The following is an 18,045-nucleotide window of genomic DNA, read 5'->3' on the forward strand; positions in this document are numbered from 1 at the left end:
ACTGAAATCGAATATTTTGTTTAATGTTAGGTAATTCATGATTGTAGAGTTTGTTCATGATTTGCAATGTTTGAGCTTATCTTGATAAAGTTGGAATGTATGCGAAAGTTCACTGCATTACAGCATCGGTTTGCGGGTGTAAGACACTTGGAACGCATGACACACGTGTCCTAGTCACAAGAAAAAAGGAAAGGAAAAAGAAAAAGAGAGAGAAGGGGAAATTAGTGTCGCCACCTGTCTGCCAAAGACAAGGTCAAAAGGGTGATAATTGCATATTCTTTCCCTTTTACAATTTGTGTCTGTGTGTTCGCTTTGCGTGACTATTTGGTAGATTAGTTTTTAAAATGGTATATCTCTAGAAATTCAATGGCCTTCCTTTGGTGTAGGTGCCTATAAACACTGCAATAATTAAGTGTTTTTGGTTCTGCAAACTTTAAAATATCTCTATTTCCTTTTATCAACATTTTTTTCTTTTAACTAAATCTTTTAACAATCCAAGAAAAAGAATCTTTCCCACTATTTTGTGAGGAATATAGTTTTGTCTCTAATGAGTTGATTAGTGAGCTTCTACTATTCAATGAAACATGTGTAAGATGTACTTCATAAAAAATATGAAGAAAAGATAATGTGAGAATTAAATACATGTGGTTTTGGAATGTTGATTAATAACATATACACACATTATATATATATATATATATATATATATATATATATATATATATATATATATAGAGAGAGAGAGAGAGAGAGAGAGAGAGAGAGGCCGATAAAGATTTACATAAAATTCAAATTTTGGCTAACATTAAATTTTTTCATGATTACGTAGACCAACACCTATGAGTTACAAACAGCCAACCACAACAAATTATATTTGGGTTCTTGAAATAAAAAGCCTAAAACAAAGCAAATAAAAAAAAATGTTGCATTTCAGTTTCCCCCCTTTTTTACTGCATATTTAAATTCTATATTTTTGTTGCAATTATTTTCTAGAGTTTTTCATCATACAGAGTGTTTGTGTATATTGTTGCAGTTTTTAGGTTGCAACAAACCACATCAAAAGCAAAAAAAATATATATATTGTGCTTGTTTATGGTTAAACTACAGCGGCAAATTTTTAAATATGTCCTTTAAGCAAAAAAAAAAACAAAAAAAAAACAACTTAATTATCATCTCAAACATAGCAATATATCCGAAAATTATGAAATTTGATCAAGAACAAATATACAGATACTAAACAGGGCCAAAACACTGAGAAAATTCAAGTTTTTTTTTTTTTTTTTTTTAATCTATTACAATCCAATATTTCTGAACAAATTTTGATTTTTCCCGAAAAATAAAACCCTGAATTTTATCATAATAATTTATAACAAAAGTTTAAAATTTTCGAAAAATCAGTCAAGTATCAACTTTTCGCTCTAAAACATACACATTAACCAAAATTTGAAATATATTAAAAAAAAAATGTTTTTGAATCAATTAAACTATTTTTATGTTTAAGATTTAGAGTGATTCATTATGACAATATGCAAAATTATTAGAATATTAATACCTGAATTTCAAATAATTTAATTTTTTCTGTGGCAAGCCTGTACTGTACTTCACCAGCACCATCTTGAATTTTAAGTTTTTTAAAAGTATGAAAGCATATTATATTTATTTCAGCATTTCTATGAATTTTTAAATTTTAATGTAATCAAACAGATAAATACCAGTTTTTTTTAAAAATTAATTGAATTAAATTATAATTCAAAATGCCATACGGCGAGAGGAGTTCGAAGCAATTTGGAAAAGGGAGATAACTGTTTGTAGCACCTGTCTGCCACGAGACTTCAGGGAAGCTCATGTAAACGAAAAATTCTAATTTTTAAGCTTCCAGTTATGTGTTTTTATTTTTTTTCTATTTTGATACAGATTTTTTAATGCATTCTCTATTTAATGGTATATTAGCAACATTGAGCTTTCGAAAAGTAAATTTTAAAATTTATTTTTTTAAATTTTAAAGTTGTGTTTTTTGTAAAAATGAAAAAAATTTTTTATGCTAATCTGAAAGATAATTATTTATACCATATTAAATGAAATTCACAATTTAAAATACAAAAAGTGAAAAATTAAATGCATTCAAGATTCAAATTTTCATTCTTAGAATTTGAAAGCCTTCTGTTGTTTTTTCTCTACATCTCCCCTTCCCCACACAGGAATTATATATTTAGTTGGTTGGGCTTTTTATTTTAAGAATAAGAATGACCAAAAGTAGAAAAGGTGGAGGGGGTATGTATACAAAAAAAAAAAGTATATATCTCAAATATAAATAAACACCTTTTTAAGGTTTGTTTCTTCACTTAATAACCGGTGAAAAGTTCACATTGATTAGATAATTACCTGATTTTTGGTAGATTTCTAAAAAAGAGACTCCATCAAAACAAACCTCACAATCCGCTGATAAATACTATGGTAAAAATTGTTGACCGCCATTAACATTGTGGACTTTGAAAAAGAAGGGAGGTAATTCAATTTCATCTGTTTTCGGAGTTTCCAATTATATGATCGCAACCGGAAAATATACAATTTTATGCCTAAAATATTGTCTTATTGATTAAATTTCATACTTTTTGGATACATTGCTATTTTTGAGATGACAATTAATAATGTAGTGACGGACCAAATGGGAGGAGGGTTGTAAGATTTGTTTTGACAAAGTCTCTCTTTTAAAATCTACCAAAAATCAAGTAATCATCTAATCAAAATAAAATTTTCTTAAGTGATGAATGAACTCCATAAACGTGTATTTTTTTTCATGTTCGATATCTTTTTTTTTCTTTTTTTTGCATACAAGAACCCTCCCTTCATTTTTGGTCATTCTTACACATAAAATTAAAAAAGGCTTAAAATTCTGAGAATGAAAACCTGAATTTGGAATTTTGTTAATTTTTCACCTTTTGTGTTTTGAATTGTTAAAAATTCGTGTTATAAATAATTATTTTTCACATCAGCGTTAAAAAAAGAAAATTTAAAAAAAAAATATTTTTATGAAAAACACTTTAAAAAATTTTATAATTTTTTTTAGAGAGCTCAATGTTGCCAATATACCATTAAATAGAGAATGCTTTGACGAATCGATACCAAAAAAAATCATATACAATTGTGAAAGTTTAAAAATTACAATAATTGTTTCTGCAATTTTTTTTGTTTCCATGAGATCCATTAAAGTATGCTAGCAGATAGTTGTTACCTTATTTAAAGAAAAAATACTCCAAATCATTATTGTTGGCTGCGTGTTTGACATCATGTGACTCTAATCAACCAATGAAATGATGCGAAGACAAGCATTAAGCGATTGTCTACTCATTATTTTCAAACAAAATTCAATAAAATTTTGAATCCGTTAAAAAACAATCAAATTTACAATCGTCTTTACAAAATTCGGTAAAAATACAATTTAATTTGGTTTATGAAAAAAGTGGTTCACTTATTATTAATTAGAAAATAAGAAATGGAAAATGATTTCATGAAATTAAAAATAAGTTCAATTTATCAAAATATTAGAATTTATTCTAAATGAAATAAAAAAAAAAAGAAACTTATTCTGAGGAAAATAGGAAAAGTTTTGAAAGTATAAGAACATTCTAAAATGATATTAAAATTCAAATATATAATACCACAAATTTATAAGTTAATGTAAAAGAAATATCAGAAAAAGCAATGTTAGCTTAGTTTTTTTTTGTAACCGGTATAGGTTTCCATAGTTTTTATGATTGACTTGTTATAAAAGAATAGAATTGTTTGAAATTCAGGTCTTAATATTCTTATATATTTTGCATATTCTTATAGAAAATTATCCTAAATATTATTTAGACAAAAAAGTAGTTTGATTCAAACATTTTTTATATTTAAAATTTTGGTTAATGTTTACATTTTAGAGTAAAAGATTGATACTTAACTGATTTTTGGAAAAATTTAAATTAAAATTTCTATTAAAAATTATAGAAAAAGTATATTATTCTGCTAGGTATTTTGCAAAATGAATGTTAAGGCTTAAAATGTATAAACACTTTGACCTGTCTCTATACTTAAAAATTCACCAAAATTTAGGAAATTAATTAATTTTAATGAAATTTTCAGTATTTATCAAATAATGATGACAGAATATAATGAACCCATTATTTTTATTTGAATCTTAGTGGAAATGTATTATTTTGTTTAAGCAAAAAATACTTTTACTAAAGATATGGTTTTCAGTAGTAAAAAAAAAAAAAAAAAAAAAAAAAAGAATGAATTTATTTTTGCTTTTTTTATGAAAATAAATCATCGTAAATTGTAACAATAAAAAATTTAATTTTTTCAGGAACATTACAAAAAAGGCCTCTAAAGTCCATCTTAACGAAATCGATATAACTTGAAAAATTAATTCAAGAAAATCGAATATTTCATTTTAATTATTTTTTTTTTTAACTGCAAAACAATTTTTATGAGAATATTTTTCAGTCCGTTCTTTTAATAATAAATAAAACTTTTCAGCGAGTATTTCCAAATATTTTAAAGTTGGAAGCATTTTTCACAACAGTTTTTTTTTTTTTAAATTGATAAATTCAATATTTTAGCACTGGCGTAATTTATTTCTTTGAAATATATTTAAAACGTGAAGGTTTTTGTCTGTTTGTTTTATAACATTTTATCTGTAAATAATTTACATGACTGAAATGGGAAATGAAATATGAAAATTTTCTATTCTCTCAAACACATTCACTAAATTTTGTTGAAATAACGCTATTTAGAAAGCCATTCTTAATAGGGTGAGGCTTTCTAACTATTCTGCACTTAACCTAACAATTTGATGAAAAAAAAGATGCCATAAAATTTAACTTGAAAATCCTATCTAAAATATAGCACGGTGCGTACACTGCACAAACACCATTATTATTATTATTATTATTATAACAATAATAATAAAAAAAAAGGTACTTCACGGGGAATGTGGACCCTGCGTAAACAGGTTTTAATTTACTGGTTGCTCCCGAAAACTTTTTTGAAAATACTATTTGAGCCAAAAAAAAAGCCAAAAGCATTATTTGAATATGTATGAAAAAATAAATGTAACAAAAAATAAAAATAAATTAAATGAAAATAAAATAAAAACAAGTACAAAATAAAAGTATGAATCAAATTGAATTAAAGAAATAAAAAAATTCGAAAAATAAAATAAATGCATGCTCGATTACAAAAAAATTAAAATCCATTTACGCAGGTTCCATGTTCCCCGTGAAGTGCCAAAAAACACTGTAGATGTCTTCGACTGGTGCCACACCAACTAGTTGTGAAGGGTCAAAGAGAATGGAAAGTTTGAGGTGGGAGAGTACTAACTAGATCTCAACTGGAAGTGTGCAGTTCAAATATGGTACCTTAGGGAGGCATTTTGTCACCCAAACACCAGGAAACACCAATAGCCGATGCCAACGAGAAATCAATGGCAAACGGCTGTTGCAATAATGCACAATCATCTGCACGAGTGGTCAAGAGGTGGAGAACATTGGAAATCTGGGGAGACTTGTTGTCACGTGGCCTCCAGCGAATACCACAGGTTACTGCCAGTGAGCGATCACTGATGATGGCCTGTGAGACAACTCCTAGTCAGTGAAATAATAATAATAATATCCCCTCCCAAATTCACCACTCCCCGATTTAATATCATAGATGTTTACTATATTTGCTTAATTTTTAACCAATATTGATATCATAGTATGATTGTCTTTTAGTAGTTATGTGAACTTCATTTCCGTATTCATGTATTCTGCACTGATATGAAAATGAAGACTACAGTGGAGTATAGGATTCCTAACCATGTAACTGATGAAAATACGCTACACATTTTGATGAAAAACATGGGAAAAAATGAACATAGAAGAATAGAAAACCAAAACTTTCAATGTAATTTCTGTATTAAAAGTAATAGTTATTTAAATATTTCAACATATAATCTTGTGGGTGGGGGGGGAATCCAGTTCCCCAATAAGGGGCACTCTGGATAGGAACAAAAATAAAAATTGTCTCAGTCATGAAGGATTTCTCTCCGCCGGCCAAGGACAGAAAAGGTGAATTGTAGCATCAGAACCGATACTACTAAATTGTGATCTTTCCCGATGGCCAAGAATTGTTTGTTTTATGTTTCTTTTGATTGTTTGTTCCCTAAATTCATAATTCAGTTTTATCAGTATCAGATTGGATATTGCTTTAAAATTACATAATTTCACATAGATAATATTTATATTTTATATTGAATAAAGTTCAGTTTCAGTATTAATCGAATTGGGTTCCTTTCTTTTCTTTTTTAACATGTTTTAATGCTCTTTTTAAAAATGCTGTCATATAGTATCGACTGTAACAGTTCAACAAATCTTACCTACATTGCCTGCAGGCATTTTTCACCTAACAGGCCGGTGACCGTGTTTGCATCCCCTCCCTTCTTTCAACCACCTAACGTCATTTTCAGCTAGCCTTTTGACTTTCTTACATTTTGGCCTTTTGCAGAACTCATGCTAGACAATTTTTCGTTTGTTTTGTTTGTGCAAAGCCAAAATCTCTTGCTTTTGGGGGCTAATTACACTTCTTTTTTTTTTTGTACAGACAAGGTGTTTTTTTTTTAATTATTGAATTCAATATCTTAGGACATCACTTTGAAATAGTCCCAGAAAACTAATATTTACCTTTCAAGGGATTTTTACAATGAATTTATTTAATTTCAAGGCACTTCTAAAAATTGTTTATTAAAATTATATTTTTGTATGCAGACTTTTCAATAATTGTAAAAGCAATTATATATTGATACATTTTTAGACAATGCTTTGGTTTTCAAATATTTTTGTGTTCGGAAAAAAATCTTGTTTGTTACTTATTTGCTGTAGTATTTGACCAAGAAGAAATTGGACTTATCACCCCTAACATTGCAGCCATCCGTATACTGCAGAAGTGCCAATTTCAAAATTTAACTGAACTTGTCAGTTTCTGAATGTCGTGAAAAAATTTTTCATAACTTTTTTTTCACATGTAAAAATATTTTTTCGTTTGGAAATTAACTTTAGGCTTTTTTTTTTTTACATGGAGGGCATCACTTATCAAGGCCTGGAAGCCACTCGAGGATAAAGGTTATTGCATGTACAGTAATCAATGGGATAGTACTGCAGTAATCGTTAGTATTGGAGATTTGATAAAGTGTCTTACTTAAGGGGGCGATTCATCAGGAATTTGTTTATGTTGGACTTGAAGACATCTAAGTTGTAATCAGGTGGGAAACAGGAAAACGGAAGAGAGTTCCACAGGCGTGCATTTCTAAGAAGGAAGCTTTGTTTATGGAATCTATGTTTTGATTTAGGCACAGATAAAGAATGAGGAAAATTACTGACAGTGATTTCAGCTAGACAGGTGTTTTTCGTGAAAGATTGGCGAGGGGGACCAGAGATTGGAGCTCGGACGAGCACTTGCAATGGAAATAACGATAAATCAGAGACAGGCTTGCAACATCTCCTGTAGGAGAGAGGTTGCAGGGAAGAGAAAAGGGCATCCCCCACTAAGCCACAAAGTCTATTTTGTACTCTGTCAAGGCAGGATAGGCTGTTTTTAACAGCTCCAGCCCAGATGTGGCAGCAGTACTCCAGCCTTGGACGTATTTGGCTTTTATAACGATAAAGAATTGCATCAGTAGTGAGATATCTCCTGGAGCGGTAGAAGGATCCCATCATTTTCCCAGCGACCTGCACAACAGACTTGATGTATGTATTCTATTTCAGATCAGGAATAAAGATCAAACCCAGAAGCTTGTCAAAACATGGAGCCTCTCCAAGAGCCATTCATTTTAATTGATGTCAGATGGAGATCAGAGCTTTGTGCTGTAAAGATAGAAAGCCTGGTTTTAGATGCATTAAAAGTAACCAGCCACCTCTTCCCCCACTGTACCACGCGCTCAAGATTAGAGGAGAAAGAATTAGAGAGAACTTTGTCATTTACGGCCTTTGATGTGTTGCCATGGATGGTCATGTCATCAGCATAGATGTCAACAAATGATTTAAGTATGTGTTTTGGGAGATCATTGATGTAGATCAGGAAGAGAGTTGGGCCCAGGATGGACCCTTGAGGGACTCCAGCATTAATACTGTGGGCCTCTGATTTCTGCCCATCAACCACTACTCTTATGAACCTATCAGAGAGAAACGATTTAATAATTGAGAAAACATTTCCAATTATACCGTAGCTGGAAATCTTGTGAAATAGGCCCTTATGCCATACCTTATCGAAGGCCTTTGATATGTCAAGAGCAATTGCCCTAGAAAGGAAGCCTTTAGGCTTTCATCTTTCAAATACAATCAAAAAGTAGTCGGAAAAAAAACTATGTCCCTTATCAGTTTTCTGCCATCAATGCATGTACCTATATTCTGCTTTTAAGATCCAGCGTTTTATCTTTCTGGAAAAAAAAAAAAAAAAAAATCAAAGTTTGGTCCAAAATATTGGATTTTAATAGATTTTAATTAATTTAAAAAAAAAAAAAAATCAAAGTTTGGTCCAAAATATTGGATTTTAATAGATTTTAATTAATTCAAAAAAAAAAAAAAAAAATTAACTTGATTTTAATGTGCCTATAAGTATTGTTTTTGCACAAAAAAGACATTAAATGCAAAAAATTACCGCTGTAGTTTAACCGTAAGTACCAAAAATTTATTGGCCGCACATGAAAAAAAAATCGCAAAACATTAGAAAATAAGGTATTTGTGCACTTTTGCCACCGAGCTGAAATAATGGCATTATTTTAAAAGCCATTCTTAACATGTGGAGGGGAAAGTGTTCTGTAACTATTCTGTGCTTCCACCTAACAATTTATTAAAAAAAAAAAGATCATGAAGCTTGTATTTAACTTGAAAAAAATATTTAAAAATAGGCAGGTGGCAAAAATGCACAAGCACCAAAAATACATGAAATAAAAAGCGAGAATCAATATATATATATATATATATATATATATATATATATATATATATATTATTTTTAAAATATGATTATCCACTGACACGTGTTTCGTCGTCCACGTCTCATCAGAGTGACTGAATCTAGCGAGATTCGAAATTGGCACCTCGTGATAAGAAGCCTAAACCTCTACCACGGTGCTAACCTTGCCGGACTACTAAATGTATCACTTTTACGTAGATGTTTTTATTTGTTTTTGTTAGCGATACTTTCTTGAATGAATTCAAGTATTTATACGAAAGTGCATTTTTACCTAAATGCTTGTTGGGAATAATTTTCCCATTGACCAATCTGGTACCCCCTTTTAATGGAGAGCGACATATATATTATTTTTAAAATAGGGAAGGAAGACATTTTTTTTTAACATGAATAGGTTAACCAAATTAATCATGAGTAGGTAACTAGATTCAATACCTGGAACATTTTTTGTTCTTGTGGTTAAGGGAGGTGGTGTTTGATCAACACTGCTAGGGAGCCATGATTTAATACACTGTTTTGTTTTTAAATCCCCGAAACAGTGCTCCATGGTAAACAACTGATGATCCCTTAAATTAACATTAGGACTATTGTCAAATCAAGAGAGAGCAAGTTGATGCAGTGATTGCAGGTGATTGAATGACTTACTGACTAAATAATTTTTCAAACGAATGATAAAAAATATATATAAAAATTAAATAAGTTTTTTTTTATATAGTTTTAAAGGTTTCGGGTCAAGATCAAAGTGTAGTATCTGTTCTTCAGTTCTACACTTCAATTTCTTATTCTCTGTTAGTCGAGGAGAAATATTCCTTCATGACTGAGATAATTTTTATTTTTGTTCCTTTTCTCCACATTAAAAAACGGCCCTGGTGTCTAACTCTGTCCCGTGGGGAGACATTGTAAATAGGGACTATATATATATATATCTATCTATATATCTATAAAAGTGAATATGTGTGTGTGTACATTTCCCTGCGCAATAACTCTGTCAATTTTCAGTCTACAGACTAGAACTTTGATATACAGGGTACTGAGATTTAGGAAAATCTTTGTAATCGGTTTTCGGCCAGAAATTTGACTGTTTAGGGGTCAAAGTTCAACGATTTGACCTTTGAGAACTTTCCTCTGACAATTTTGGGTCTAAACACTATAGGTTCCTTGGACATGGATCTAACTTAACTTGATTTGAGCCCAAAACAATAAATGTTAAGGGGTCATAATAATGGTTAAACTTTTTAAAAAATTTGACCGCTTCGGTCTCTACCAAATTACTCAGACAATTTCTGGTCTAAACATTTGAAATTTTACATAAAGGGTATTCAGAGATAGGGCAAGCTTTTTAATCGGTTCGGGTCGAAAATTTGAGTTAACAATATATGTATGTATGTATGTATGTTTGCATGTGTGCCTAAAACTTTCGACAGAAGCGACAGATTTTTACTAGATCAGTAGCGTTTTTAAGTTCGACTTTTCAGACGACAAATATCGAAAAATTGTCTAAAAACATTAATATCGTCACTTTCAACTGGACACTTTTCTACAGGGGGGGGGTCGCTTTTTTCGCCAATATTTTCGAAAGTCATTCTATTCTCTCCTTTCGATTGTCTAGCCTTAATTAAAACCTAGGTCACTTCCGGTTTGGCGGTGGTCGTAACAACAAAGACGTCACGTTTTTTCCCCCCGTTCTTTTCCTCCTTTGCGGTACGGGTTCGAGCCTGCCTGCCTTCCTACTACCACTTTTTTTTTTTTTACTCAACACACACACACACACATATATAATCAATGTTTTTCGTTTTAGGAAACGGAGTTTCATTTTGTTTGATCGTCTTTCGGCTGTTGCAACTCGTCAGCAGAATTTACTGGAACCGGCCCATGGGGGCTAATGTCGATAAAAAATATTAAAATTTGCAAATCACAAATAACATTTAATATACATTTTAATCAATAATTTAAAATCATTTGTTATTCAATGTTTTTATCGCTCATAGACAAAGAATGTGCTCCCAAAACTAAAAAGAAAAAAAAAAAAGCATTTGTTGCTTTGAAAATGGGTGTTGCCCTGTTGCCGTTGCCCCTTAAAAGTCGAAATATTTTGGGTAACGGTTAAAAATATTTTTTAAAATAGGATTTTCAAGTTAAATTCAAGTTTTATGGTATCTTTCGTATCTAAAATTGTTAGGTGAAAATACAGAATAGTTACAAAACAATGTCCTTTTCTCCTCCTTGCAACCTCTATCTCACAGAAGAGATGTTGCGTAGATTCCATGAACAAAGCTTCTTTCTTACTGCACGCCTGTGGAATTGTCTTCCGTTTTCCTGCTTTCCGGCTGACTACAATATGGTTGTGTTCAAGTCTAAAGTAAATAAGTTCTTGATGAGCCGTTCCATATAAGTTATTAAATTTACCAAATTTTCATTACTAATGATTACTATTGACCAATTTACACTCTTTAACCCTTATCCTTGAGTGGCCTCTGGGCCTTGATAATATGGTGATGCCTTTGTAAAAAAAAAAAAAAAAAAAAAAGAATGGGTTTCTAAATAATAACATTTCATCACGGTCTGTATTCTGCATAAGCACCGTAAAAAATAAAAATAAAAACTTGTGTTTACTATTTTATAAACACACTTCCCTTCAATGAAAGTATAAAAAAAATAAAATAAAACCCTAAAACTTTTTATCACCAAACAACGAGGCCGGCATCATTCTTTAATAAAATTATGACAACTTCTTGAGTGTCTGTAGGTGTCTTGCCTTTACGTGAATTATATTTATTTTTATTATTAGATTATTTGGCCATTTAGCAGTACAGACGGCAAAACGAAAAAGTGGTTATATATAACAGATAAATATTATCAAAGGCAAGATAAGTTATTGAAATCAAAAACGCAATAGAATAAAATAGTAAAACGAATTTTTTTTAATCCTATTTTAAAAATATCAGAAAGTTAAATCCATCAATAAATTTAATGTTTTTGGGTACTGGATGCAATGCACTACAGATGGTGCATTTTTTAAGTAGAATTTTTACATCTTTTGCTTATTAAATTGTTTATTGAAGGTACAGAATAATTACAAAACACTTCTTCATCTCTTATTAAGAATGGATTTATAAATGTTATTTCAGCACGGTCCGTATTCTGCAGTAGCATCAAAAGCTCTCAATCTGTTAATTAAATGAGAATGAAAGCTAATTTAAATTATTTTCCGTTGGTGTGCGACATTTTAAATGCTTCTAAATTCCTTCTAAATCTTGAAGGGTCATAAAGAAAAAAATCTTTTGTACGGGTTTATAATTTTTATTTTGTACTTTCACCTAAAAAATACCATAAAAAATTGAATTAAACTTTAAAAAACACGGCATTTAATCTTCAATAACTTTTTTCACTCTTAAAATAAAATTGATAATTATTAAATAATAAAAAAAAAAAAAAAACTTTTCAAAATTTGATGGAAATTTAAACGTAAATTTAAACTCAACTATGTAAAAAAAAAAATGTAATGTTTCAAATTTTTTGACATAGTACTTGATTATTTTCGGACTACTATTCTCAGCCTGGTTTGTTATGTTCACATAATTTCGACCGAAGTAATATCAGATCTTTTTCTCCGGATTCGACGAGAATGTTTCAAAGTTCGGAAATAATTCACCGGAAAAAGTTTGGATGTTACAACGGTCGAAACGTTGCGAATATAACAAATTAAGGATGAGAATATCATAATCCGAATTTTTTTTTTTTTTTTTTTAATTGTTGCGTTGATAAACAAAGCATTTTTATTTTTTGGGGCAAATTTGAATCTCGGAAATTATTCCAATATCTATCAAAAAATAAAGTAATATGACGTTTTTTTGTTGTTTTTTTTTTTTTCTGAAAACTTAATAAAAAAAACAAACATTTATCAATGATGAAATAAATGCGACAGAAATAAATGTCGCCGAAGCTTTGAAATGTCGATGATGACAATTTTGACATCCAATTATAAAAAGGGGAGAGAAAGAGCCAATAGAACATTCAGGCATGAAAAATATTTGTAAATGCATCGATAAATAAACTTATTTCGTCAAAAAGGATACAAAATAGACTGTCAGTGCCAACAGCGAAGCATCGTCTAGCAGCGTTAATATGAAAACCAGGGTATCCGACGCCATTTTGAGTAAATCTCGTAGATTCCCGCGGAATCACGGTTTTGCCCACTTTACCCTGTTCTCACGGAGCCGAAGTAACATTTACCTAACTACCAATGCGATAAAAAAAAAAAAAAAAAAAAAGTAGGCACAATGAAGTTTATAGTGAGAAATATAGCCCCCCCCCCCAATAAAAAGTTTGTAGGTTTTCAATACATTGCAGAAACGTATCTGTAATTTAACTGGCTCTCACAGACGTGATGTTGCTAGTCTCAGTCTTTTTATCTATATTACATTTTTCTTCTTCTTCTTCTTTTCATAGTTAGTCCGTACATTACGCTTTTAAAAAGGCCGAACACAATGTTTAAAGGCTAAACTGCTTAAAAAAAATAAAATTTGGTTTTAAAAAGGCTAAACTGGGAGCCCTGTACAAGAATATAAATGTCCTCCCTTTGATGTAGCCTTATTTTCGAATATCATTATAGTAATAGTAGATGATCATTGTTGTAACAGTGCAAGAAAGGAACTTGTAGTAATTTTGACATGCAGCGATTCTTGATTGAAGAAAGAAGTCAGTAAAAAGTTACATTAAAAAGGGAACATTAAAAAAAACTAGGTAAAAAAATATTGTTTACTAAAAGATGCTGGACTTATATTTGCCGCACTTATATTTGCCCTCTATCGCCCCCACAACAGCGGAGTTACTATCTTTAAGAGTATGTCGGAGAAAATTGACTAAATCCTGTCTGCTCATCCCGCGGCTAACATTCACATTTGCGGTGACTTCAATGTCCATAATGCAGACTGGCTGACCCACTCAAATAAGACGGATGATGAGGGGAGGTTCTGTCATGATTTTGCCATTGCTTATGACCTCACTCAGATTGTTCGCGAGCCCACCTGTGTGCCCGATACTACTGGTCAGTACGCAAGCCTTCTAGACCTTTTTCTCTCCACTTCCCCTGAGCTATGCTCATGTGCCGTTCTATCTCCTTTGGGATCCTCCGACCACTCTGTTGTATGTTAAGATAAAAATGAAACATAATAAGCCTTCAGACGTACCTCTCCACTGTACTGTATACCGATACTCTATGGCTGACTGGGATAGCTTCCATACATTCAGATCTGATCTACCTCTCCATTCCATGTTTAAAAAGGATGTGTCCTCTATAGTATCAGAACTGACCGAATGGTTAATTGTAGGCATAGACCAATTCATACCATCCAAAAATTCCAACATAAACCTAACAGCCAGCCATGGTTCTCCCGTGAATGTGCTGCTGCCATCGCGCACAGAAATCACTTTTTCCATAGCTACCAATGTAATAGATGTACTGAGATTAAAGCTGCTTTCAGGACCGCCAGCAACCACTGTCAAAAAGTAATAAAAAATGCAAGAGAGCTATATGCTCAATCCGTTAAATCCAAAGTAGCTGAACAGCAGCTTGGTTCCCACTAATTCTGGCAAATAGCAAAATAGAATCCTCAATGGACCAGAAGTCATCCCGTCAGCATCCGACAAGGCCAAACTATTTGCCAAGAACTTTGCAGCAAATTTTACCCTATGCGATGAAGGCCATCACCTCCCCGTATTTCCTCCTACAACACACAACACGCTAGATAACATACAAATATCTGTGCGTGAGGTCACCAAGCTAATCAAGAAGCTTGATTCCAGTAAAGCAACTGGTCCTGATGGTATTCCAATTATAGTGTTAAAAAAGCTCCAACCAGAACTTGCCCCCATACTTACGAAACTGTTTAAGCGTTGCCTTAAGGAGAAGTGCTTTCCAACACCCTGGAAAACCTCATCAGTATGCCCTGTATTTAAGAATTCAGGTGATAAGTCATCTCCCTCTCAATACAGACCAATAAGTCTCCTATGTGTCATGAGTAAGTTGCTGGAATCCATATTAAATAGAGAAGTAGTCAACCACCTCAGCAGAAATAACCTTCTTAGCGACATGCAATATGGTTTCCGTTCTGCTAGATCAACAGCAGACATGCTAACGATTATATCTCATAGAATTAGCGAATCTCTCGACAAAGGATTCATTTCTAGGGCAATTGCTCTTGATATATCAAAGGCCTTCGATAAGGTATGACATAAAGGCCTACTTCACAAGATTTCCAGCTACGGTATAACTGGAAATGTTTTCTCAATCATTAAATCAATTCTCTCTCATAGGCTCATAAGAATAGTGGTTGATGGGCAGAAATCAGAGGCCCACAGTATTAATGCTGGAGTTCCTCAGGGGCCCATCCTGGGCCCAACTCTCTTCTTGATCTACATCAATGATCTCCCAAAACACATACTAAAATCATTCGTTGACATCTATGCGGATGACACGACTATCTATGGCAATACATCAAAGGCCGTCAGTTCTCTCTGATTCTCTATCCTCAAATTTTGAGCGCGTGGTACAATGGGGGAAGAGGTGGCTGGTTACTTTTAATGTATCTAAGACCAAGCTCCTATCATTACATCATAAACGCTCTGATCCCCATCTGGCATCGATTGAAATGAATGGCTCTCGTCTAGGGGAGGCCTCAGGTTTTGACAAGCTTCTGGGTTTGATCTTTACTCCTGATCTGAAATAGAACACATACATCAAGTTGGTGGCCAAGGTCGCTGGGAAAATGATGGGATCCTTCTACCGATCAAAAAGATATCTTACTAATGATGCAATTCTCTATCTATAGCCAAGTACATCCAAGGCTGGAGTACTGCTGCCACATCTGGGCTGGAGCTGTTAAAAACAGCCTATCCTGCCTTGACAGAGTACAAAATAGACTTCGTGGCTTGGTGGGGGATTCCCTTTTCTCTTCCCTGCAACCTCTCTCCCACAGAAGAGACGTTGCGAGCCTGTCTCTGTTTTATCGTTATTTCCATTGCAAGTGCTCGTCTGAGCTCCATTTTCTGGTTCCCCCTTGCCAGTCTTTCATGAAAAACACCCGACTAGCTGAAACCACTGTCAATAATTTTCCCCACTCTTTATCCGTGCCTAAATCAAAACGTAGATTCCATGAACAAAGTTTCTTTCTTAGAATTGTACGCCTGTGGAACTCTCTGTCGCTTGCCTGTTTCCCCCCCCCCTCCGACTTCAACCTAGATATCTTCAAGTCCAACACAAATAAATTCCTGATTAACCGCCCCCTTAAGTAATGACACTTTATCAAATTTCCAATACTAACTATTACTACGATACTATCCCATTGATTACTGTACACACAATAACCCTTATCCCCGAGTGGTTTCTGAGCCTTGATAAGTGGTGACCACCATGTTAAAAACAACCAAAAAAACTAAAGGAGTTGTAGTGACTAGCTAAACAAAGTCGCTTGTCACCTAAACAGAATAATCTATTCATTGTGGGGACAATTTGATTGTGTCATCGAATGTCTACACAAATCTGTATCGTGCAAGGAAATGCAGTTGTAATGCGTCACTTTGACACACGTATGAAGACAGTAAACAGGTGAGAATATTCAAGAAAGCTTGTATATAAGCTGAGCCCACTAAAATTTAAGCATTCCCGACAGCATTTCCGCAAGTCATCATTAACGCCACCCGTGGTTATCACATGCGCTGGACTCTGTCTATCAGACATAAAACAGCATCGCCAAGAATACCTGTGTCTAGACAGTGTTTTCTTAAACACTAACGTCGCCCCCCCCACCTCCCAGTTGGGGGGGGGGTTAGAATAGGGCCAATTCTGCAAAAGAAAATTACAGAAACCACAACGACATCATCTGTGGACTTTTTGGTCTGAGAAGGCTCCTTTCTGGTAGAGTTTATGACGTGAGTGTGTGAAAGCCTCCAGGAAGCCGGTACGCCGACAACTCTTCTGACGACCAAGGCCAAGACCGGGATAGCGACCTGAAACATCAGAACCCTATACGAGACAGGCAAGACTGCACAGGTGTGTCGTGAGATGCACAGATATAATCTTAAAATTTTAGGACTGTGTGAGACTTGATGGAATGGAAGTGGAAGAACAAGACTAACGAGTGCAGACACCATCATCCACTATGGACAAGAAGAAGGCCAACCACACATGTACAGTGTAGCGTCGCTGATGACACCCGAGGCAATGCAAGCACTGTTGTCCTGCGAACCTGTATCTTCAAGAATTCTTATATCAAGATTCAACTTCAAAGGCAGGAAAGTCACTATAATACAGTGTTACGCCCCTACCAATGCAGCGGACATTGAAAACAAAGATGAGTTTTATGAGCAGATTCAAGCAACTGTGGACAGAACACCAAAGAGAGACATGAACATCTTGACCGGAGATTTGAATGCCAAGTTTGGCATGGACAACACAGACACAGACCTTATCATGGGCAGACATAGCGCTGGAGAACGGAACGAGAACGGAGAGATGTTCACCAAATTCTACACTTTCAATGACCTGGTTATTGGGGGAATCATTTTTCCACACAAGACTATCCACAAGACGACATGGATTTCCCCCAATGGAAAGGCAGAGAACCAAATTGATCATGTTTAAATTGGGAAAAAGTGGAGACGGAGCCTGCATGATGTCAGGGTGGAGCAAGGTGCAGACGCGGCAGCAGACCACCATCTGGTTATGGCATTAGTGAGAACAAAGCTGACGGCCTACAAAGATCAGGCGGGAAGACCAATACACAAGTTCAACTTGAAAGAAAAGGCAAAGGCAGAGGAGTTCAGGAAAGAATTACAAAACAAGTTCAGTGTGTTTGATCATCTACAGGAAGAGACCAATTGAAGAGCAGTGGAGTAGTCTTCGAGAGACCTGGAAGACAACATGCAAAACAGTCCTGGGCAAGAAAACGAAGAAGCACAAAGAGTGGCTGACAACAGACACCTGGGCACTCATCACGGAGAGAAAGAACTTGAAAGACACTATCAACCAGATGCAAGACCTTGGTAGAGAAACAAGAA

At 33.5% G+C, this 18,045-nt stretch overlaps 2 protein-coding genes across 3 annotated transcripts in view; one reads left to right on the plus strand and one right to left on the minus strand.

Moving 5' to 3' along the window:
• Positions 1-13,219, minus strand: part of LOC145260327 (protein cornichon homolog 4-like) — a 39,273-nt gene extending 26,054 nt beyond the window's left edge. For both annotated transcript variants that reach the window (XM_080118219.1, XM_080118218.1), the window contains exon 1: positions 13,065-13,219. In XM_080118219.1, coding sequence (XP_079974345.1) covers positions 13,065-13,139 — 75 coding nt within the window. In that variant the 5' untranslated portion in view covers positions 13,140-13,219. The remainder of the gene's footprint in view (positions 1-13,064) is intronic.
• A 3,954-nt stretch (positions 13,220-17,173) lies between these two features.
• On the plus strand, positions 17,174-17,629 carry LOC145260195 (protein CFDP2-like). Its single transcript, XM_080118019.1, has one exon. The coding sequence runs from the start codon at positions 17,174-17,176 to the stop codon at positions 17,627-17,629; it is 456 nt and encodes a 151-aa protein (XP_079974145.1).
• Positions 17,630-18,045: the final 416 nt, after the last annotated feature.

Source organism: Euprymna scolopes, chromosome 36 (genome assembly GCF_053919585.1).
Source record: "Euprymna scolopes isolate OS-2025 chromosome 36, ASM5391958v1, whole genome shotgun sequence".
Classification (NCBI taxonomy): Eukaryota; Metazoa; Mollusca; class Cephalopoda; order Sepiida; family Sepiolidae; genus Euprymna; species Euprymna scolopes.